Source organism: Dermacentor silvarum, chromosome 4 (assembly GCF_013339745.2).
Source record: "Dermacentor silvarum isolate Dsil-2018 chromosome 4, BIME_Dsil_1.4, whole genome shotgun sequence".
NCBI classification, from domain to species: Eukaryota; Metazoa; Arthropoda; class Arachnida; order Ixodida; family Ixodidae; genus Dermacentor; species Dermacentor silvarum.
Genome location: NC_051157.2, coordinates 171,065,711 through 171,082,690, shown reverse-complemented (window position 1 = coordinate 171,082,690; position 16,980 = coordinate 171,065,711). Strand labels below are relative to the sequence as shown.

At 43.4% G+C, this 16,980-nt stretch overlaps 1 protein-coding gene and 1 long non-coding RNA gene across 6 annotated transcripts in view; one reads left to right on the top strand and one right to left on the bottom strand.

The window, feature by feature from the left end:
• LOC125944844 (uncharacterized) overlaps positions 1–1,056 on the bottom strand; it is a 216,943-nt gene extending 215,887 nt beyond the window's left edge. The window contains exon 1 of the long non-coding RNA XR_007466548.1: positions 993–1,056. This is a non-coding gene — a long non-coding RNA (uncharacterized LOC125944844). The remainder of the gene's footprint in view (positions 1–992) is intronic.
• LOC119450772 (long-chain-fatty-acid--CoA ligase) overlaps positions 1–15,289 on the top strand; it is a 288,333-nt gene extending 273,044 nt beyond the window's left edge. For 4 of the 5 annotated variants that reach the window (XM_049666211.1, XM_037714276.2, XM_049666210.1 and 1 more), the window contains 3 exons: positions 556–700; positions 789–1,055; positions 14,540–15,289. In XM_049666211.1, the coding sequence (XP_049522168.1) occupies positions 556–700; positions 789–1,055; positions 14,540–14,667 (540 nt within the window). In that variant the 3' untranslated portion in view covers positions 14,668–15,289. The remainder of the gene's footprint in view (positions 1–555; positions 701–788; positions 1,056–14,539) is intronic. The other variant, XR_007466547.1, reaches the window with a different exon arrangement.
• Positions 15,290–16,980: the final 1,691 nt, after the last annotated feature.

Here is a 16,980-nt window from a genome sequence, read left to right as displayed (position 1 = left end):
AAATCTAAGTACGCGGTAGTCTTCGCATTTCGCCCCCATCGAAATGCGGCCGCCGTGACCGCGATTTGATCCCGCAACCTTGTGCTTGAACCCAACATCGAACCCAACACCATAGCCAATAAGCAACCATGGCAGTTCTAATTGGCGTCAATGAAGTCATGAATATTATGCATGTACTCGCTTTTGGGGATATACATATCGAGAGTACCCGTTGGGTAGTTGTTTGCCGGTAATATGAAGTCCTAATGTTTGGCAGCCATAACAGGTCCCTGTATGCCTTCTTGTAGACATCGGGGTAGCTCGATAACTGTAATTTTGTGAAAAAACCAAGCGATAACTCAATTATGCGTGAAAGCAATATAACTGCTTTCACAACACACGCACGCCCTAAGCACGGACGTGTCTGCTTTAAGAGTGCCTGTGAAACCAAAGGAACCATTTCAATCGCCGTATAGTTTCAGGCCAATAAATTCGGAGACGCAATCAACGACAGACTTCAGTAGCCCTTGAATTAAAGTAACAGTATACATAACTATTTTCTCTTTCTTCCTGTAGATCGTCGACCAGATGACAGAAAGAAGACTCGGTCCATATCAAACGGGCGAGATCCGCTACCGCGCGCCGAATGTAATGAAGAGCTACTACAAGCGACCAAAGGAAACGGAGGAGTTTTTTGACGTCGAAGGATGGTGCAAGTCAGGTATTTTTTGCGACGCTCAATGGAAGGGTTATGGTAATTTTTTAGCACTACAATAGCGTATTTCAAATTTCGTGTTGGCTTTTCACAGGAGATGCCGGCTACTACGACGAGGAAGGACGCATACACTTCGTTCAGCGCTTTAAAGAAATGATCAAATGTATGGACAACCAGGTGGTGCCCGCTGCTCTTGAAGAAACCTTGCTCGCAGAGCATTACCGAGTGCTGCAGGACGTCTGCGTAGTTGGCATACCGAGCCCAAAGTACGGAGAGGCACCGGCAGCCGCCGTTGTACCTCGAAACACGGATGACAAAGCCCTCGTCGATTTGGCCAACAGAATTAAATCTACCATTGTTGGTAAGCTACATTTGTGGAAAAATACATTGGGTGCGCGTCCTGAAGATTCTTCGGGCTTCGTGATGCCGATAAGCCGCACACCTCCTTCGTTTCTTCGCTCTGTGGAACCTGCGTGACGCTGGCTTCCTGCTGGCAAGCTATTGAAAATGTAGACAGTATTGTATTAGTGGCTACATTGAACGCAATATTTAAGCAAAATTAGCAGGAGACTCTTGCCGGGCTTATTCTTAAATGGTCATTGAATACAGGTGTTGTGGCACATGTCGCTTTGTATAGGTAAAGTGTGAGTGTTTTAGCAAACTCAGCGACAAGGTGCCTGCTTAGAGTAGAATTCACGCACTAATAGGCATTTCTAATGTTGACCCCTAAGTGGTGACTCACGAAACGATCACCCGCCGCGCTGGTTTAGCGGCTATGGTGCTACGTTGCTAAGCACGAGGTCACGAGATCGAATCCCCGGCCGCAGTTCGATGGGTCGAAATGCAAGAACGCCCGTGTCCTGCGCACTGGAGGCACGTTAAAGATCTCCTGGTGGTCAAAACTAATCCGGAGTCCCCCACTACGGCGTGCCTCATAATCAAATCGTGGTTTTGGCACGTGAAACCCCAGAACTCAATTCACGATGTGATCACGTAGAAGTGAATTAAAGCGTGCCGCTGCTCTTGGTAAAGTTACGGTGCTGTCGTGCTTCTTCATCGTTCATTCTCCCAAGTTGACTTACATTTTTGAACCCTTGCCTAACAGAAAATGTTTTAACATCTGTTAGATCTCAGTTTTATAAGACCAAGCAGCTGTCTTTTGTCTTTATTTCTTCACACGGTGAAGAAATGGAAAATTCAAGACTTTCAAGATCGTTGTTGGCGCATTAGGAAATATTAGTCACAAAAAGGTTCACTGCGTGCAGAGACTTGAGTAGTGTATATATTCAGTATAGGCTGCATGCTTTTTCGGAACTCCGCCTAGCGTTTACAGACCAGTGAATCAATTTGAAGTTAAAGCTTGTAGCCTTGTAAAGCTTCCTGTTATAAAAGCTATGCTAGGACATGCGAGGTGTGCCCGATGGAAAAGTGTCGGTGACTATCAGTACCCCATGCAATAATTTTTCAACGCCCGAAACCTCAGCAAACTTTTAGTAAAGCTTAGGGTGCGGAAACGAAGGTATGCAAAACACGGACGCATATATAACGAGGACAGTTCATCATCAACATCATTTGTTTCATCGTCAAGATCCATGACTGGGGCAGTGAAGATTTCGCACACGATGTACCTGGATCCACCTTGGTACCTCTAAAACAAGTTGACCGTTCATTTGATGGCATATCACTTTTTATGCAAGCTACATCCTGAAAAAGCAACGTCCTGCACACGTCGTGCCTATTTTAAGTACTGGGATGGAAACATACATGAATTCTAGCAAATCTGCATACAAACACATCTATTAACCCAGAATAAGCTTGTGGAGCCCAAAACTCTCATTCGGGCAGCCACCGTCGAGCTTGACAGGCCCAATGGTGAAATAGCAGTACTCAACGCGAAGTTAACAGCCTCTATTAGTGGCCTACGCACCAGAGCACATTCTGTGGTTGCATTGTTTATATTGCTTATCTGGCTCAGGGAATTTTTGCGAATAAGAGAATGATTATAGAGATCATTAGCATAGTGTGGACCAAAATGCTTATTCGGGCTGCGATTGTGTAGTTGACGGACCCCGTGGTGAAATAGCAGCAGCGGGGGCCAAATTGAAAGCCAATGTTGGCAGCGTCCATGTAGAAACGAACACAAAATCAGTTACGTTGGAGCCATCGTCAAGCTTTACATGCCTTAAATACCAATAAATGCGGTCAAGTAATAAGCGAAACACACCGTCGGCTCTTACACCACAACACAGTCATTGTTATTTTCATTAGGCCACTTGACGAAATAATAGCAATGCAAGCACAGTGGCGTGCCCCTGTTGCCCGTTTCCAGGTAGTTGTGCCACCCCTGGTGTTTCTTACAGCCAGTTGAAACGAATAATACGAATGTAAGCACTGCGAGAAGCAATCATAAGCGTCAGGTCAGCCGAAGCAGCCATGTTGGAGCCATCGTGAAGCTTTACATGCCCCTAAATGCCAATAAGTTTTGCTAAGCGACAACAAAAACACGCCGTCGGCTCAGTTTATTCCACAGCACAGTTATTGGTAAATTTATTAAGCCATGTGAAAAAAAATAATAGCAACGCAGGCATAGTGACATGCCGCTATTGCCTGTTTACAGGTAGTTAATTCCGCTGCCCTTATTATTCCTGCCTGTTGAGATGAGAGGTAGAAGCTTTAATGGTATGCTGGAGATGTTAGCCTGACTGTTCCCCTGACATGCTACTCCACGTGATGAGTGATCTTTCCGATATATACAATGATCAACATTCAACAGCACATACACTCAAAAACAAACAGATATACACTGTATAGATATTTACAAAGTTTGGTTAAGGCTCATGGCCAGCTAACACGTCAGCAGCGCTTCCGTTGCGCGCAACGTGCAGGTGGTGCTTTGCCATGGGCCGAGAACGTGCCGCTGTTCCATGCTCGAGTCCCGTTGCAGGTGTTGCGTAGCGGAATTAGTCGCACAGAACATATTGCAGGTCTTGAGGGGACGATACATTTACAGCACGCTGGCGAGTCCGTCAGTTGAATATTCCACCTGAAGGAGTTCGTGTAGGCCACGTTGGGTCTGATGCGGTGTAGGCATGTTTGTTCGCGTCCATTGAGGACTCGCGGCATATAAAATTCACAAGATGGATCGATTTTGTACAGGGGTCCATACGGTTGGCTTGTATCTGTCCAGAACAAGTGCTCGAAGCGCCAAGCCTGTGGATATACCCGGGCCGGTGCGTCTTTCTTTGAGAAAGGCATCTGAACAGTTTCTCTCGAAGTGTTACGTTGACATGAATAATACCTATGAAAGCACGTTGAGAAGCAATCATAAGCTTGAGGTCTGCCGAAGCAGTCATGTTGCGACCGTCGTTGAGCATTGTATGCCCCTAAAAGCCGATAAATACAGCTAAGCGACAACAAAAAGACATCGTGGGCTTAGTTTACTCCACAGCCCAGTCATTGATGATTTAATTAAGCCACTTGAACTAATAATAACAATGCAGGCACACTGAGTGAATTGCCCCTGTTGCCCGTTTTCGGGCAGTTGTGCTGCCCGTACTTTTTGCCGCCTGTTGAGATGAATAATGCCATTGTGACAAGGCCCAAAATACTCATTGGGGCCGCCACCACCGAGCTCGATATGCCCATGGTGAATAAAGAGGAGTTTAGGAACGCTTGAAAGGGGCCGTTACCAGTCTGCACTTCAAAACCCAGTCAAGTCGTAGGCATTGTTTAATTTGTTTATATTTTTCGGACAGGTAATGACAATGCAAGCAGAAATATTAACCACAAAATACTTTGCGAAACACCACTTCTCCATTCAGGAAGCAACTATAAAACTTGATAAGCATATTGCAGAAATGATAATGCAAGACAAGTATTCAGATAGAAAATCACAATGCAATTCGATGTAAACTCTCTAGAGGGGCAGGAACCTCATCAAACTATTACAGTAGTAGCTTTCTGTTCTTGTGGTAGCATTTTTTGTTTATTGTACCACGAAAAAACGGTGAGCACAGTTGAATGCGTTTCATTAAGGCATTTTGCTCATTGCACAATCCGTACACGAACTGACGGCCATATTGAACAATGAAATTGGTGAAGTAATCAATGGTGAAAGTTCCAACAGCTCTCAGTGGAGTGGGCTGCTGGGCTCTATTCACTGAAAAATGCAATTGTAATGATAAACGCACCAGACAGGAGATGACACGCCACTGCACAATGCTAATACTGTAAAAAATGTGTTACACTTTAAGTCATAGTAAACTTCCTGTTTACTAAGACTAGAAGGTTGAAAAAAGCAACAACATATCAACGTGCTCTTTCCCAATACTGCACGCTTTCGTGTGCACTTCCGGCGAGCCGCCACATGCACTGATTCACAAACACATGAAAAGCACACAGAAACTCCACTGGAGTTGTCTAAGTATGTGTAAGCATGCCGCCAGATTTTAAGTTGGCTCACCATCTAATATCAGTTTGAACCACCCCCACATTTAAATTGATCTACCCCCGATTAGAGTTGGTACACCCCAAGATTTGAAGTTGGCCCACACCAAATTTCAAATTGTAGCCCAAAATGTAGGTTGACCCACCTACAAATTTCGAGCTGGCCCACACCTAATGTCAAGTTGGCGCACCCCAAATTTATGCTGGCCCGCCGCCTAGTTTTTTCAATTCTATTCAATTTTTTTTCAACTCAAGTTTATTCCATTTTTCTTGAGATACACAAAAAAAAATGGAGGAGGCCTGAACAAAAAGTGAAACTCTGTTCACTTGACGGGGATTCAGGCCCCCTTTACAAGACATATAGCAAAGCAGTTGATGTGGAACACACACACAAAAGAAAGAAACACTCATTATGCGTTATTACGGTAACAAAGAATTCCGTGTCCCTTTGTTTTTATATGTATATAAAAAAACACTTAGTGTGCATACACACAAGAGAAAAGAACACGAAACACCATATGTTACATTTCTGAAGCAAGAGAAACATTAAATATTCTTCATTACACTGGTTTCATTACATTAGTACAGAATTTCATTACACTATAGAAACATATAAAATTGAAAGAGAAGAAACGTATATTTTCACAAATGTGCACTACTCAACGGATACAAAAAATTTCTTAGTGTTTTCTTACTGGTAGATTCAATGAATATTTCATGTTCAATCAAGTAGTTTAGGAGTTTTGGCAGTCTGTAACAAAGCATCTGCTCACTCATATTTAATCGAGTGTATGGAATAATCCACTTTTCAGTATTACGCAAAGGGTAAAGGTGAGATATTTCCTTAAGTTCAGCTAATGTACGTAATGCTCCATCAGAAAATTTAAGGCATTGTTTGTATCTGAAGGCTAAATTGTATGCGTAGAAGTTGTGAGCAGGAACCACGCCAAACCGTGTAAATAGCGGTCCTGTGTGTGCTCTGTAGTGTTCTCCAGCTATATGACGGATAGCTTTCTTTTGCAGTACGTGTAATCTATTTATGTTTGTTAGTGACGTAGTGCCCCAAACAAGAAAAGAGTAGCTCATTTGAGACGAAAATAATGCATGATACAGCTGTAGTTTGACACTACTCGGAAGTAAAAATTGTGATTTTGCGAAGACACCTACGGTTTTGGAAATGTGGGCAACGAGATGGTTGATATGTGTATCCCACGACAAATGTTTATGAAAGTAAACTCCAAGAGTTTTGACAGTGTCAACAATCTCTATCACGGAATTATCCAGAACTAGGGGGTCTGTTAGTGAGAAATTTATTTGGGGTAGTGAAAATACGATAGCTTTTGTTTCGTTAACATTTATTTGCAAAGAATTCAAATTGCACCACGTGCTATGACTTTTGAGAACATCGTTTATGTCACTAGTTGTATTATGTAAATTCTGTGAACGAAATAATAGTGTCGTATCATCTGCATATAAGACATATTTAGGTGTTTTATGAATATTTGTCATGTCGTTTATACAGAGATTAAACAATAAGGGACCTAAAATACTCCCTTGTGGAACCCCTGTATTTACGGGTTTACATAAGATGAGTATCCATTGATTTCTACACGTTGCATGCGATTCCGGAGGTATGATGCTGTGAGATCGAATGGTAAACCGCGAACACCGTACAACTGTAGTTTTATTAGCAGTGTTTGATGATTCAGTCGATCGAACGCCTTCGAGAAGTCTATGTAAATGCCTATGACTGATTGCTTTTCCTCGAATGCTCTGAGAATGAAGTGTTTCTGAGTTAAAAGTGCAAGTTCTGTGGAACGGCCACTGCGAAAGCCAAACTGGGCGTCATTGAGTATATTGAATTTATTAGTGAACTTCGTTAATCTTGTCAAAATTTTTTTCTAGGCCTTTAGAAAAAGTGGGCAATATGAAAATTGGGCGGCAATTAGAAAAGTTATTTTTGTCACCTCCTTTAAATGTCACAACCACTTTTGATATCTGCATTTTCCTTGGAAAGACGCCGGAACTGAGCGCTAAGTTATAAATATTGCAAAGATGTGGTAAAAGTACTGTCTATTACATATTTAATTGGTCTTATCTGTATTCCATCTATGTCACAAGCTGCACTATTTTTAAAGGAGTGAAATATACCAAAGATTTCATTATCTGTAGGACTGAGATATATACTGCTATCGTTTTTATTTATTTCGTTTGCTGCCTCTGGGTAATGCGTACTGACCACTAAACTCGTAAAAAATCATTAAATGACTCACTCAATTCTGAACCCTTGACGGGTACATTGTTTAGCATTAATTCTTTAATAGTTTCTGTGGAATGTGAGCGACCCATCAATTCGTTTATCCTTTTCCACATAACATCGGGCTTGGTTTTTTTCATACTGCTGAAAAGCACCACAAAAATGTGCGCGTTTTGTTTTTCGCAGGTAGGCGTTGGTTTTATTTCGATGCTGTTTAAATATAGCCCAATTATCTGGGCTGTGCGATGTTAAAAACCTTTGGAAAAGTTTATCTTTTTTTCTTACCATCTTTATGCACTCTCTAGTCATCCATGGCTTACGCGAATTACGCGCGTTCTTTATCTCTTTCAGAGGAAATGATTCGGCATAAGCTTCTGCAAACTTACGAATAAAAATTTCATACGCCTCATCTGATGTCTTCGCTCGAGTAACGGCATCCCAATTTATCAAAATTATTCTTTAGCGAAAGTTGTCTAAACTGTGTAGATTAATATTCTGTACTGTTCTAATGGATGAACAATAATTAACGCCGCATTTGTGAGGCTTAATGAATAAAAATATTGGAAGGTGATAACTGATATGGGAAGAAAAACTGCGGATATAACTGTGTCCGTTGGCTGGTTGGTTATAAAAAGATCAATCAAGGTATTCGTCGATTCTGTGGTGCGTGTGGCGTCGTAAATAACATTAGTAAATCCATGTAAGTGTAGAAGTGTTTTAAAGTTGTGTGTCATAATTGAGGACTGTAACATTTTTGTATTGAAATCGCCGCCTAGAACAAGCATATGCTGCTTTTGGTTTACATAATTAAACAGATTCCATTGAGAGAAAAAAGTTATTCATATTTCCACCTGGTGGGCGATAAACTACCGCTAAGATAAGTTTTTGGCACACTAAAACAAGGCATTCGATATCATCTGTCATACAGGTCATGAATGTCAAGCAGTTGACATTCAATATTATCTTTTACATAGATTAAAACACCACCACCACGTCTGATTGTTCTGTTAACATAAAAAACATTGTAATTTGCATGCTTGATGAGGTCACTATCCGAAGAGTACCACGTCTCTGTTAACATGAGTACATCAGAGGAAAAGTTAAAGCTATTGAACAGAGCGCAAAGGTTATCTTCTTTATTTCCAGCTGATTGTGTGTTTAGATGGAAGCACGTCAATCCATTGACGTCATGAAAACTAAATATGTTGTCTACATCTTCAGGCAGTATCGCCATTATTGAAAGACAGAGGAAAAAAAGTACAGGCTAAAACGCGCGCCATGTCACACAATCTTATCAATGTCGCGATCACTTCGAATGTTGATCACATTAGATTGCTTATCTTTCCTTGCGAATATTGTGCCATCCCTCGTCCACACGAACTTCCACTTTTGTGCCTTCTTTCTTTGAATGGTCATGCCCAGGAGTCTCTTTAGTGCTGGACAAAGGTGCTCATTAATATATATGGAAGAGGAAGATGTGTGGCCGAGGTCTGACATTGATAGGCGCATTTTCTTGGCTTTCTTGAGAAAGCTGTCACGTTTGGCACGGCTTTTCAACTGAACAATTATGTTGGGAGGCTCAGAATCGTTGCGACCCTTGACCCTATGGCACACTTCAATTTCATCAGGAATGAGTGGTTCATTCACGAGAACGCCAACTTGACAAACAGTCTTTACTAGATCTTCACGATCTGCTTGCAGGATTCCTTTAATCTCCACATTGCACTTTCTGGAATACTGCTCACTCCCTGTGATTCTCTGCTCCTGATCTTCCAACATCTTTTTCATAGATTTGCATTCGTTTTCTAGAGCTGCGTTTGCTTTCATTAGCGCACCATTTTCTTTTAGGAGTCGTTCATTTACATCCTTCATTGCCTCATACATTTTGTCATGGAAAGAAATACTTTCCTTCATGTCTCCGAGTTCCTTTCTCGTCTCATTGAGTTCTTTTCTTAGGTCTCTTTCGATTGTCCCTTTTAATTCCTTCAGTTCTTTCTTAAATTCTTCTCGGAGTTCATCTAGACCAGGAGCCATTCTACTTCAATCAGTGCAGTTAAAAAAGAACATAGATCAGGCACAACATGCACAGATATTGGCAACAGCAAAGGCAGCAAGGATAAAACACAGAAAGAAACGGGCTGAAATATGTGAACGAAGTCCAACCTGCATGAATAGGAAGATAACTTTCAGCGAGCGTGCTCCTCAGCTGCCCCGCTGCTGCCAAGTGGTCTGTCACAGCAATGCACCCTGCATAAGGAGCCTTGCAACGATCCCTGCACCGACGTAGGCACCTGACGTCACAATGGCCGGTAGATAGTTTCCGCTCCGTTGGTGTTGATAGCCGAAGAGCTGCTTGGCTGCATGAATAGGAAGATAACTTTTAGCGAGCGTGCTCCTCAGCTGCCCCGCTGCTGCCAAGTCAGTTCAGTTGGCCCATATCCAAATTTAAAGTTGGCTCACCCCCAAAGTGAAGTTGGTTTGTCTAATTATTATGATGAGGCATCATCTTCGTGGTGAACGGTTGTCATGTGTACGCAAGTGATTAAAGTCAGCATGGTCGTAGTTCCTGCGACATTGAGGCGGATTGAGCACTCAGCGCCATGTGTTCGCGCGTTTGAACCCACAATCAGCCTTGGCGACCTGCCGTGTATTTCTTATGATTTCGCTGACGCAACCTTACCGCGAAATTCTCACTGTACTTCTAAGCTGTCGTTTAGCAGAAATGAGTAGTAACGAAAGATAAGACGATCGTAACAGCGTGGGTACCTTTCTTGCATGGAATAAGCTGTGCGTTTACTTTGACAACTGTTCAAATTGTTATCTGTTGATCACTGCGTGACTGCCTCATTTACTGTGTGAGGTTTCCATGCCCGAATAAAATAGTTGCGCTTAGTATTAACAGTATACCGTACAATGTGAATCACAGTTGGTGAGTGGTCGATCAACCAGCAGCGCATTGTATGATTGTCTGAAGCAGCAGCAGATGCTGGGTTACAAACCTGTATGTTTATATACCACATGCTCGAAGCATGCGGCCTGACCACGCGAAGTCTTATTGCGGTGTTAGACCGTGTTCTTTTTTGTAGCAGAAGACTTTTTTTCATTATTGTTCTTCCCGTCCTCTACAGTGCACTAATCCTCCGTCTTACGAAAAATGTACCCTCACAAATAGCCGTCGGATAGTTTTATGCGATCCCCTTTGGATACAACTATTTCACAGTTCAAAAAGGTAATGCCGAAGCACAAAGCTTATATGTGTCATGTTGGTTCACCAACCACAGTGACCGCTGTGTTGAGCAAAGCCATGAGCCTCTACAGGAAGCTAACGCCGACACAACTTAGTAATTTCCACTCTTCTAGGCTTCAAACGCGTGAACACGATGCCGGTGGTTGCTGCAAATGTTTTATAATGGTGGATACTCCGTATAGCACGGTCTCTATCTTTAAAGCGGTCTGCGATGAGTACAGAGTCTAGGTGCACAGAGGACCCATAGCTTGGTGTTAGTTGTGTTCTCGCCATTTAATTCACTCGCTTGTGCTGCCACTCTTCCTCATTCCAGTGTTTTGACAGCGAGTTTACGCCGTCATCGAGTGAGACGTGTTTATCTTTGCTTGTGCGCACGGTACACCATGCCTGTTAATTTGGTGAGTAAGCGAATGGTTAGAAGCTTATACGGCCGATAAAGCTACTATCTCTACTGCTTATATCTGTCTGCTAATTTTCTATTGCAGTCGATGCTTCGTCCTTTCGGGCAACACTGCGACTTCAGTTCCTAAAGATAGAGATCATATTGACACGTATACATGTTTATCTTTCACCGGTGGCCGCTTTCCACCGGCTAACAAATGTTAAACGTTATCGCTCGGCGCAGGACGCGCCTGTATCGGAAGTTTCTAGAACGTTATCGATGCTTCTTTTCGTTGCCTGTTTTCACCGACGCTATTGTTATCTGATTGTATGGCCGACGCGAATTGTCTAGGACTTTCTGGAAGACACTGCGAGTACCATGGATTAATCTGGAACATTGGATGACTCATGTGTAAAAGCCGGCGCATTTCACCGCAGATCAGATTTTCGACGATCGCCGACTGTGTTCGCCGCTATCGTTGTGCTTTGAGTGTAGCTTGCTTTTGTGGGCACAGGTTCGCCCAATAAAGAATCAGTTTCGTTATACAGTTTTACGACTGTTTTCTTCAGCGTCACTACTACGTGACAATATAGCGGACCAGATTGAAGGAATATTTTCACATTCACGCGTGTAATTTACAAACGCCAATTCCGTTCGACGACTGAGAACTGATAAAGCCAAAAAAAGTTCTTCACAAATACACACCTGTGGCATCAGATGCACGTCATATGTTTGCGCAGCCAACAGATATTTCCGCATACTAGAGTTAGTGCTGCATCGGATGGCTGCACACTGGTACTTCTACAAACTTGTATGAACCGATATGGCGTAAATTTCACAAAGAACGAGCAAGGACCTCTCCAAATTGAAGCGCAGCGCGCGACAGCAAAACATTCCAGCAAGACCGCGCCTGCTCGCAGAAACCAGGGGAGGATATAGTCGCCGCGCGGCCTTTGGTCCTCGCGCGATGAAAATACCTATACACAGAAGATTTTGGCCGTTACACAGTTATCGTTCTGTTTGATATAAGCGTGACTAATATACCAGTACATTTGTGTTTACAGCACATGAACAATATTTACAGTTCTGGATAATTTGGAGCTGAATAATAAATTATATTAGAGATGTATCCACCTGTTCAAGGGACCTGAACGTATGCTTGCGTCCTTTGAAATGAGTCGTTTAAAACTAAATGACTAACCAGTGACACCATGCTTCTTATTTTGTTAGTAAGCGAATGTTTACAAGTTTATACGGCCGATAAAGGTACTATCCGTACTGCTTATAGCTGTACTAATCTGCTAACGCAACCTATGCTTCGCTTTTGGGGCGAAACTGCGACTTTTTTTAGTTCCTACGCCAGGGAATCAGAGAGAATATTTTCGTGTTGACGCTGGCAATTTGCAAACCGATTCCCTTCAACGACTGAGAACTGATAATCCAAAACAGTTTTCAGCACATATGTATAAGCACTCGCGGCATATGATGCACCCTGGCAAAGATACCGAAGGAAGGTCCAACGAATTTTAGCTGAGAAATTGAAGCGGTGCTTCTCGTGCTCTATAGTGAAGAGTACGGTGGACGTTGATGCCAAAAAGGAATCACCTACATAGGACGTTTCAGTTTTTCACTGGCCCTATTGGTAACGCCTTGCCCCATCGCAGCAACAGGGAAACGGAGCCCTTCTTGAGGACCCAGACCGCCAGCATCGCAGCATTAAGTAACCACAATCGTGCGATGGTGGCGGGTTAGAACAACAGGTGGGTTCAGTCTGACGATCGAGCTCGGAGATTGCTCCGTCTGAGCAAATCTCTTACAATGTTGTTGCGGAGCCACCACGGGTCCACCATACCAGCCTATCTTAGGAATGCAAGAAGACGTGAAGCTTCTTTACGGGCTATAACTTAGCCTTCAGATAACAAAAGGTGTTGAAGGCGCGCATGCGGAAGCCGCTGCATTTGCAGGGTCTCCAGCAGGGCGTCCTTTTCACCTCGGTATTTCGGGCTAGGCAAACGATAATGTTTAATGTCTCCAGCCTCTTCGCATGCAGTTTAGTTCAGAGAATTGATACGCCTCATCCCAAATAATCATGCTGACGTATTAGCAGATGCTACAATGCGAGCATTACATTCCTCCTTTACAGCTTGACAACACAACCCTCCTCTCTGGGACTCAAAATCACCAACGCTCTGCGTAGCGAGGCATCACTTGGACTCACCTAAATTTCTCGCAGCTGCGCTCATGTTCACTAATGTCCTTTCTAACGACTAATGAACTTATGGCGGCAAACACCCAGTGACAAAAGTAAACATAAAATAGCTTCATTGAAGAACGGCACATGCCGGTGCATTCTTGGTGCAGCTCACTAAGGCGTTTTAGTTGCTTCTTAATTTGAGGAGCTCCTGAGACGCGAGTTCAATTCCGCGGAGCACCGGATACATTTTAAAGGTTTCCATTTTGAGTGAAGCGGTTGGGGAAGACGATTATAGACAGGCATGGAGATATGCACTACCTTGTTCTTCTTCTTCTTTCTGGGGTTTTACGTGCCCAAAGCAGTTCTGATGATGAGGCACGCCGTAGTGGAGGGCTCCCGATTAATTTTGACCACCTGGGGTTCTTTAACGCGCACTACAACGCAAGCACGCGGGCGTTTTTGCATTTCGGCTTCATGGAAATGCGGCCGCCGCGGCCGGGATTCGATCCCGCGACCTTGTGCTCAGCAGCGCAACGTCTTAGGTTACTGAGCCACCCCGGCGGGTATGCACTGCCCTGATCAAACGTATACGGAGCGGAGATTTCACGAAAAGGCCGACTTTCGCCTTCACCTATAAATCTAATTTGAAATTGTGGACTTCAGTAGAAACTTGGCCCTGCAAGCAATCCAATGCACTCGTCAATTTCAGTCTCTCCATCTGAAATACAAATAAATTCAGTACTTTCGGCTAACCTGTGGTGTGTATACTTTTGCTCACGGGTGTACATAAATACAAACGCATTTGTATATCTGCCTGTATGCGCCTGTGTTCCAGTAGTTTCCCTAACTAGCCCACCAACTAATACAAGGACTATGTGTGCTCTTAGTAATTGTCTTCGACATCGTTTACAAATGAAGAAAGCAATTTTATTTGACAGTTTGTGAACGTCCTGCCGTTTTGTTTTCTCAAACTTATGCTTTAGTGTCGCAGTTAGGTGAGGCTGAAAGACGCTTTCCGAACCAGCCTACTTAAAACCAAGTACCGTACGAAGGTAGTGTTGAAGAGTCCTAATGACCAATTTCGATGGTAAAAAAGACTAGAAGAGCTGCGTCAATGATTTCGACGAGGCATACCTCGCATATGTCTATATGTCGAAGGCATATCTCGTAAAACACCGAGTATGCCGCCTTAAGGCGTAGTTATTTCATTGATGATACCTGGCACGCCTGCAGTTTTGGAATGGTTTGTACACCGGTAAGAATTTACTTTTAGTTCTCTGTTGACATAGGCTTTTTCTGTTTGTTTTCAATTGACGCAGAACATTTTGCCGTGCACCAGCACCTCTACGGTGGTGTCTTCTTCCTGGACTCATTACCCAAGACTGAATCCGGAAAGACCAACAGGGCTGCCGTCCTTGAACAGTGTGCCTCGCTGTCTGCGTACTAAATGACCACCGCACACAGCGGATCATGCTAGGAGAACTTCACTAGCTTTCGCAAGGAGACGCATAGACATCTTAGACATCTAAGGCGCATTTTATGCGGCTACTGAACTTGCCCATTTACTTAAAGCGAACAGCTTCAAATGTGCCATATACCAACAAACATCTATTCTACTTAACAAATTAACGTTACTTGACGTTTGCGTTACGAATGCAAATAAAAAAACACTTAACATCGGTTTAAAGCAGCTGAATTGTACGACCATATATATACGTCATATTATTGTGCACGAGCAATTTTGCCATACGCAGCCTGAAAATTCACCGTCACATTTTCGAAATATAAACACATTCACGCTACAGAATTTTAAGGATCTTATGGACAAGGTAAGTCGGAGGGCCCATACTTAACAATAAATTCAGATGCTTTCCATATAATGCATTCGTCGCTATATATGCGAAGACATATCAGTAATGTTTATTTTCTGTAACGAAAGCGCAAGGCCCATAACGCCAAAGGCATGGTAAAGAAAGCATTTACTGACGGCAATACGCTATAAGCACATAAGGTATCAAGGTTTCGTGAATGTATAAACTTATAGGATGTGAAAGCAATAAAGCATACCTAAACAATATCAGAGCATGAAACATTCTATTAAAGAAGACTTACACCCCTCCCCTACCGGAAACAGGGGTGCACGCGAAGCTTGTCTTACCCTAGGGAAGGGGTTGGTTAGTTTTTTGAACATGTGAGAGGTTCACGGACGCGCTGCCGTTCCATCAACACAGCTTGGTCTTCGGAAGAAAAAAATCAAAGGCGGCCTCCCCATCTGACTGCCGGGCCTGAACTGGCGGGAAACGGCGGGCTCGAGGCGAGCGAAAACGCAATCACACCCTTTCCCCCCTCCGGAGGTAGGGGACGCCTGTGATTGGCTGGGGGTGTTGCGTGATCGCGCGCGCCAGCTGCGGGAGCCCCGTCTACTTCGTCATGCATATAAAACCTTTTTTAAAGGGCGCGTATGATGAACCGACAATGGCTTAATCGTTTAGCGTGCTGGTCTCGGTGGTTCGATTCCGCAGCCCGACCAGCAACTTACATTTTCGCGCGGCTTGGATTTTTTTCGTACGTTTATCAGCACCGACGCCGAGACGAGTGAGGCAATACAAGCTTCACTTGAAAACGCCGAAGTGTAAGAACGAAAACGTCATACGCCAAATAGCATGGATAACCTGCTCAACATTGAAATCCTTAATGAACATATTTTCTGAGACCACTGAAAATTTGCCAAGTTCGAAAACGAAGACAACGGTAGAGGACTTATTGCTATATGGTCAACTATTATATAATCATCATCATCATCATAATCAACAACATCAGTCTGTATTTATGTCCACTGCAGGACGTAGCCCCCTCCCTGTGATCTCCAATTACCCCTGTCTTGCGCTAGCTGATTCCAACTTGTGCCTGGAAATTTCCTAGCTCATCACCCCACCTAGTTTTCTGCCGTCCTCGACTGCACTTCCCTTCTCTTGGTATCCATTCTGCAATGTCGCACCACTCGGCACCGGAGACGTTGGCGTATACAGCCGTGTGTGTTTGTAGCGGTGTGCCTGGGCTCACACAATTTCAGGAACTCTTTCGGCGGTGCACTTCGAGGCGTCCGGTGCCGAGTCACGCAAGATCTCGCGATACTAGTTGTATGAACGAGATATATCGTTTGAGATTATTGTTGTCAAATAGAACTTACCTTTGCTCAGCAAGGTACGCCGGCTACGCAACCGCGGCCGACGAGCGTTATGGTATGTGCGTCTCCGACATCCGCTGCCAGTTTCTTATTATAGATTACCGTTTTGTCTTGGTGCCTGATCAAACTATTTCCCTACACATATTTCCATACTGCTTAAGGCCCGAATACAAACTTTTTGTGTGTGGTAATGAGACAATATTTGTAATGCGATAACGCTTTCGGAGATCGTTTTTCAAGCATAGTGGCATTTGTCTAGATTCGAAAATATTACCAATGAACTATGCTTCAGCAACAGCCGATTTTCCAAATGCTTAATTTTCAACAGAATACTGCGTTGTAAGTGCTACAATTTGTAATATCCCTGCAAGAGCACACAGTCTCATTACTTTATCCGTTTAGAAATGTATAGGACTGCTTCGAAATTAGGCCGATAAAGATGGATAAAGCGCAGTAACTAGAGTCGCGAAAACGCTTCATGATACAGCTCCTTCTAGTAACGTTAGTAGGAACTATATGCTCCAAATTGTCCCACGTTTTAGCGAGTGTCATACATTGGAAAAGTGAAAGAGA